At 34.1% G+C, this 7,728-nt stretch overlaps 1 protein-coding gene across 1 annotated transcript; it reads right to left on the reverse strand.

The window, feature by feature from the left end:
• Window positions 1-6,388: 6,388 nt before the first annotated feature.
• On the reverse strand, window positions 6,389-6,718 carry LOC150035181 (uncharacterized). Its single transcript, XM_090315260.1, has one exon. It carries the CDS (start codon window positions 6,716-6,718, stop codon window positions 6,389-6,391), a length of 330 nt encoding a protein of 109 aa, XP_090171386.1.
• Between the last annotated feature and the right edge of the window lie 1,010 nt (window positions 6,719-7,728).

Here is a 7,728-nt window from a genome sequence, read left to right on the forward strand (position 1 = left end):
GTCACATCACTCTCAAGATTTTAGAGTGCCTCAACGTAATGGGAGGGTTGTTCAACAACCTGACCGTTACATAGGTTTGAGAGAAACTCAGGTCATACCTGATAATGGCTTAAAGGATCCATTAATCTTTAAACACATAATGAAAGATGTAGATCGAGACCAGTGAATAAAAGCTATGGGCCTCGACAGGGAGTCTATATACTTCAATTCAGTTTGGGAACTTGTAGATCAACCAGATGGGATAAAATCTATTGGTTGCAAATGTATCTATAAAAGGAAACGAGACCAAGCTGGAAAGGTATGGACCTACAAAGCAAGACTTGTGGCAAAAGGGTTTACCCAAAAAGAGAAGGTAGACTATGAAGAAACCTTCTCTCCAATCGTCATGATCAAGTCTATTAAAATACTTTTATCCATTACTACCTTTAATGATTATGAAATATGATAAATTGATGTCAAGACAACTTTTCTGACTGGCTATCTTGGAGAGAGTATCTATATGTCTTAACTAGAGAGGTTTATTGAATATGGTCAAGAACGAAAGGTTTGAAAGCTTAAAAGATCCATTTATGGATTCTGATTTTCAAATTGATGTGAATTCTAGAAAATCTACTTTAAGACTAGTATCCACTATTAATGAAGGAGCAGTAGTATGAAGGAGTATAAAGCAAAGTTGTATTACTAACTCCACCATGGAAGTAGAGTATTGAGGGAGTAATATAACATGCAGCGGAACAAATCAAAATTAATAAGCACTCTAACTACTCTTAATTTGAGTTTTAATCATGCTATTCAAGTGATATTCATAGAGGGCTTGAAGTAAACATTACCTTTGAAGACTTAATCCACGAATTCAGCAGAATTACTCCAAGATTGAGCTTGAAACTTCAACAAGACCACCATCAAGGTCTTCTCCACTATGCTTAAGAAGAAATGTGTGGTGGAAACACTCTGATCAAGCTGAACTGGAGAGGAATTTATGTGGGTTTGAGAGGGTTTTTATTTCTGTAACACTTCAGACAATTTTCCAAAGATTCTCCCACAAAATCCATGCATGAAGATTCATTATATAACCTGTTTTCATGCAGGGAGTGTGACCTACATGAGGGCAGCTCCTACTTGGAGCTGATTTCAAAGGATATTGTTGACAAACCACCCAAAAGATAGTTAATGGATTTTTCCAAACATTGGAAAAATCCACTAACCCTAAAATCAATTTTTAAAATTAAAATTGATTTTATAATTAAATAAAACTATTTTATTTATAATTAGTTTTATATAATTAATTCAAAATTAATAATTAATAAAACTAATTTCAATTTTTAATTAAACCTTTTTAATTAAATTTTATTAATTTAATATCTCAATATTAAATTAATAAAATACCAATTCCACCAATATTATTCAATTTCATATTTAAATCATAATTTAAATATTAATTGATTCTCCAACTTTGTTTACTTTCAACTAAATTAAATGTTTTTAATTGTATCAAATACAATCAATTGAAAACCCTAAAAATTGAATTTGAACATTTCAAATTCATAACCCTAAATCCAAAACTCATCCAATTAATACTCAATTTGTTATTCCAATTTATGAGCTAGTAGATGGACCTAATGACCACCAGATCATGAGTTCCAATGATTTGTAATTAATCAGTTAAACTCTTTAAACCGAATTAATTACTATTTGTTAACTATCAAGGCACACCACTATAGCTCGATAGTTGCACTCTTCTCACTGTAGATATATTTCTATCCATTTTGACCATAATCAGTAAGTTGATCCTTCACAGGTCGTTCATATTTACAACCGAATCAAAATTATTGTTTTGTCCCTGTAAATACATCTTGCACCTTAAACTCCCACTGACCCTCTATTGAACAATTGATTTATAATACCTTTTATAAATCATATCCCCCTCTACCAAGAAAGAGTGTGGGCCCCTTGTTTAAGACTGGGCATCAGTACTTAAGAGAACAACCTATCTGCTAACCCTAAGTCAGGTAGAAATGAATTCCATCTTGCATAACTATGTCTCCAGCAATCTATCTGGTCTTATCCCAAAATGGAAGGCTTATTGAGCAATGTTGTTGGACTATTCTCACCTATGCAGATTAAAGGATAATCCAGTAATAAACAGAAGTTTATAGTTAGCTCAGGATGAGTTACCATAGGTCATTTAAGTTGAAATAGTCAGTTTTAACAGTAAACAGTTGTTATAAAAAAAAAGTGGTTATTTCGAGGTCCAGTCTTATGCAAACTCATTGCATAGGACGCCTCTACTCATATGTCTCTACATGAATGCTTAGTGGATCACATCATTTGTATCAGTTATACAAAATGAGCTGAATCCAATAGTGTTAACAGGATGAGATACCCAACTTCATTCATATACTTATAGACCATTTAAGTTATATACTATAACTTGATCCTACTTATGTTACCACATAAAGTTAAAGTATTCATACAATAGCCAAGGATATGTTTATTGGATTTTCTGAATAGAATACAATATCAATAACTTTATTGAACAATTTACTCAATAATAATTTATTAATAAATAAAATGTTGAACATGAATTACGAACTGCGAGTTTTAGGACATCCCCAATAATCTCCCACTTGGACTAATATTCCAGTGAGAGTAAACATACATATATACAATGTTTACAATGTTAAGAAATATAGAGAGAAATACAATAAACTAGGGCATCTTAAATACCCAATACACATATTCTCCTACTTGCCCTAGATTATGTCGCTCATAGTCCTAGTCCAACCAAGTGGCCCTCGAACACTTTAGTCGAGAGGGCCTTCGTAAATGGATCAGCAAGATTGTCTTTAGAGGCTATCTTCGTGACGATTACGTCTCCCCGGTGTATTATCTCTCCGATGAGATGGTACTTTCTCTCAATATGTTTTCCACGTTTGTAACTCCTTGGTTCTTTCGAGTTGGAAACAACACCACTATTGTCGCAATACAACATGATGGGTAGGTGCATATCTGGAACTACTTCCAAGTCAGTCAAGAATTTGTGTAGCCATACTGCTTCTTTAACGGCTTCACATGCAGCTACGTATTCTGCTTCCATCGTGGAGTTAGATACAACTCTGTTTAATGCTTCTTTAAACTATAGCTTCTCCATTGAGAGTGAAAACTGATCCTGAAATAGATTTCCTTGAATCTACGTCAGACTGGAAATCAGAATCAGTGTATCTAATAAGGATCAAATCCTTAGGTCCATACACAAGCATATAGTCCCCCGTTCTTCTTAGATACTTGAGGATGTTTTTTACAGCAGTCCAATGACTGTATTCTGGATTGGATTGGAACCTATTGACGATTCCAACTGCAAAGCATATGTCAGGACATGTACATAACATTGCGTACATCAAACTCCCAACTACATATGCATATGAAATTATTTTCATCTCCTCAACATCTTGAGGTGTCTTAGGACACTGTTCTTTTGACAAATGAATTTCATGTCTAAAAGGCAACATACCATTTTTGGAATTTTGCATATTATATCTTGACAATGTCTTGTCAATATAATATGCTTGAGGTAGTGTTAAGGTTCTATTCTTTCGATTTTGAAAAATTTATATCCCTAGAACATATTAAGCATCACCCATATCTTTCATTTGGAACTGTGTTGCTAACCATCTCTTTACGTCAGCAAGGAAGCTTGTCTCATTCCCAATGAGCAAGATATCATTAACATAAAGTACTAAGAATGTTACATCTTGTTGACTATTTTCTTGTAAACACAAAGTTCGTCAACATTCTGTTTAAAGCCATAAGATTTGATCGCAGTATCAAATCTTATATTCTAGGATCTTGAAGCTTGCTTTAACCCATAAATTGATCGCTTAAGCTTACAGACTTTCTATTCCTGTCCTTGTTCGATGAACCCTTCTGGTTGAGACATAAAAATACTTTCATCAAGATGATCGTTCAGAAAAGATGTCTTCACATCCATTTTCCATATTTCATAGTCATAATATATGGCAATGGATAAACGTATTCTTATAGATTTTATCATGGCAACAGGAGAAAATGTTTCTTCATAATCAACGCGGGTAAAACCTTTTACCACGAGTCTGGCTTTGTAGGTTTACACCTTGTCAGTTTGGTCGCATTTTCTTTTATAGATCCATTTGCAATCTATCGGTTTAACCCCATGAGGTTGATCTACAAATTCCCAGATATAATTGAAGTACATTGACTTCATTTAACTGTCCATGGCTTTTATCCACTATTCCCTATCAACATCTTCCATTACCTTTTTAAAGGTTAATGGATCCTCTAAACTATCATCATATATGAGTTTTTGAGTTTCTGTTAAACCCATATAGCGTTCAGGTTGTTGAATAACCCTCCCATTACGTCGAGGCATACTCAACTCTTGAGAAGGATGTGACGGGGTAACAATGGTTGTTGATGGACCAGCTTAATCAACAACTCTTGTTGATTTTTCTGCAACATCTTTGGTCATTTCTTGTAATATTACTCTACTGTGAGGTTGATGAATTTTAACATGATGTTCTTCCAAGAATGTAGCATTTGACGATACAAACACTTTGTCTTCTTGAGGATCATAGAATAGTCTTCCTTTTGTTTCTTTAGGGTATCCTACAAAGAGGTATAACTTTGAACATGTTTCCAGTTTCTTAGGATTTTGTACCAACACGTATGCTGGACAACCCTAGATACGGAAATGACGTAAATTAATTTTGCGTCCTTTCCTTAATTCATGCGATGTTTCTAAAATACTTTCTGAAGGAACAACATTCAGAATATATACTATAGTGTGTACTACATACCTCTATAAGGATTAAGGTAACTGAGTACAACTCATCATTGATTGGATTGTGTCTAACAAGATTCAATTTCTCCTTTCTGCAATACCGTTTTGTTGTGGTGTTTCAGGTGCGGTGAGCTGGGATTGAATTCCATGATCTACTAGATAGTTCTGGAATTGTAAATCCATATACTCACCACCTCGATCGGATCGAAGTGTTTTATCCTTTTACCTAATAAGTTTTCTGTTTCAGTCTTAAATTCTTTGAACTTTTTAAGAGTTTCAGACTTATGACTCATTAAGTAAATGTAGTCATATCTAGAATAATCATCAATAAAATTGAAAAAGTACTGAAAGCCTCCTCATGATTTTACATTCATCGTACCACATAGAGGTAAAGTACGAAGACCTTTTTCAGAAAAAAGATCTTTTTGTCATTTTTTTCTCAAGACATGATTCACAGGTAAAGTACTATCTTCTAAATGACTTAGATGACCAGATCAATCTCTCAATCCTGTTGAGATTAAGGTGACTAAGTCTGAGATGCCAAAGATAGACGTTAGGAGAAATTTTATGTCTTTTATTTTGAGTCTCAGCTGTTTTAAACATCTTTATATTTAGAATGGTCTTTGCTTCAGTTGGTTTTAATATACACAAGTTATTTTCAAGTCCTGCAGAACAAATATGAACACTTCTTGAAAAAACAAACACTTCATTAGATTCAAAAGATATAATGTACATATTTTCTAACAGACAGGAAATGGAGATTAAGTTTCTTTTTTCATCTTAGGTACATAATATACATTTCTAAGTAAAATGAACGATTTTCCAAAAAATAGCTTGACTCCCACTGCATGAGCCGAAATGACTTCTCCCATTCCAACCTTGAAAGTCACTTCTTGTTCAGAAAGTTGTTTCCAATAACTAATTTCCTGTAGAAAAGTGTAAACATGATTAGCGGCGCCTGAATCTAATATCCAGGTTAGGTGAGTATTCTCCATTAGACATGTTTCAATTACTAGTAAATCTGATTTACCTTGGTTCGCCTTTTTCGCTTTTTTTTTCTGCTAAATACTTTGGACAGTTACACTTCCAGTGCCCATTCTTTCCGCAATGGAAACATTTCCCTTTAAGAGTTTTTTTTTTTGTTTTTATTTTTATTTGCAATGGTTTTCTTATTCCCTTTACCCTTCTTCTTCATTTGTACAGTCTTGTCTTTTAAAGAAGGGGGAACATACTTCTTTTTATCAGCGGATTTTTTTCCAGATGTAGAAACCTTTTAGGTCGTGAAATAACATTTACTTCACCTTCTTTAAGTTTCATCATAGACTGATACGTATGTCGTTCATTCAACAGTGTAGTCAAATTGTTAGTAATTTTGTTCATAACAGCATTAGTTCTGAAAGGTAGGTAACTCTTTGGAAGAGATTCTAATATCATACTGACTTGACTGATTTCATCTATCATCACCCCATGAGCCTCAAAAATATTAAAATGGACCATCATATCTAGAATATGTTCTCTAATGTTGGTACCATCTTTCATGCAAGTACTACAAACATACTTAATGGCTTCATGTCAAACAGAGGATGACAGTTGCCCGAACATCTCCTGGAGCGACGCCATTATCTCACGGGTAGTGGGCATTACCTCATGTTTCTTATTAAGTACATCAGATATACTTGCTAAGATATAAGCTCTGACTTTTTCATTAGTTCTAACCCACCGATCATAGATGTCTCGAACATATCGATTCGTTGTTGTACTAGGAATCGAAGGACATTCCTCCGTCAACACAAACCTCAAATCATTCACGACTAATATCGTATTAATGTTGGATTTCCAGTTTGAATATCCGTCTCTGTCAAACTTATCGGAAGCGAGCAGTTGTATAATTGAATTTGACATTGTCGAAAAAATTTAAACAAATTCTATTAAACTTATGCATCTAAATCCAATTTTAGTAAAGAAATAAGGTACTCATTTTTCTTTATTTATTTTGCAACGATACTTCAGTGATTCAGAATAGTTGCTACCGTGGGGTAGTCAAATAAACTTTCACTAAAGCAAGACAATCCTGATCAAATACTCAAAATAACTCTTTATTCCTATAGTTTTTTTGGTTGTCGTTTTTGGTCAAGATCTTTACTAATAATTAGTAATTCTTGTAAGTGTGACCCGCCATTTTCAAATCTTATAGAACGGTATGAATATGCCCTCGAGGTGAAGACTATATCCAAGACGGAACTATAAGACCCTATTCATTTTTTAAGCTTGGGTTGTTCTAAATCCTTTGTTACAATCCTCCGTAGGGATCGCCGTGGAAAACGACTACCTAGTACTGCCTAAAAATGACAGCAAGCGCAACATAAGAATCACACGGTTCAAACTAATGGAAGAGACCATAGGACAATGTTGACACATTTCCTTCAGCCACTTACTATGAAACACTTCCCCCATTCATCTTGTTATTGACCCATGCAAACACTTTCCGTATGGAGTAGTCGTTGTAAAAGTGACACGAAGCCGAAATGGATCTCATGGTGTGAACTCTTAAGGACGTGAGAGCTAATAACTATATATCGAATATATTTTTAATCTCCCACTAAAGAGTTCTAAATGTTTGGGTATTCATTTACTTAGGTTTTAATACTGCTAATTTAAAAGAACCTAAGTCTATATGATTTTATCCAAGTATAACGTTTATATTTGGATATTAACCTACGATGTCTAGGTGTTAAACCAGTTTTAAACCTTACACCGCTCACGTAAGCCCATAAAATCAGTTAACAATGCCCAATATTTCAGTCATAATCCCTAGATAGGAGGTGTTACGTAAACCGTCAACTTAAGTACCCCTAGCCTTAGACAGGTTTATGAACCGATTTGAGTTTGTAACCAAATTTTATAAGGTAACA

This window comes from Benincasa hispida, chromosome 7, assembly GCF_027475165.1.
Source record: "Benincasa hispida cultivar pf3 chromosome 7, pf3_genome.v1.1, whole genome shotgun sequence".
In the NCBI taxonomy this organism is placed as follows: Eukaryota; Viridiplantae; Streptophyta; class Magnoliopsida; order Cucurbitales; family Cucurbitaceae; genus Benincasa; species Benincasa hispida.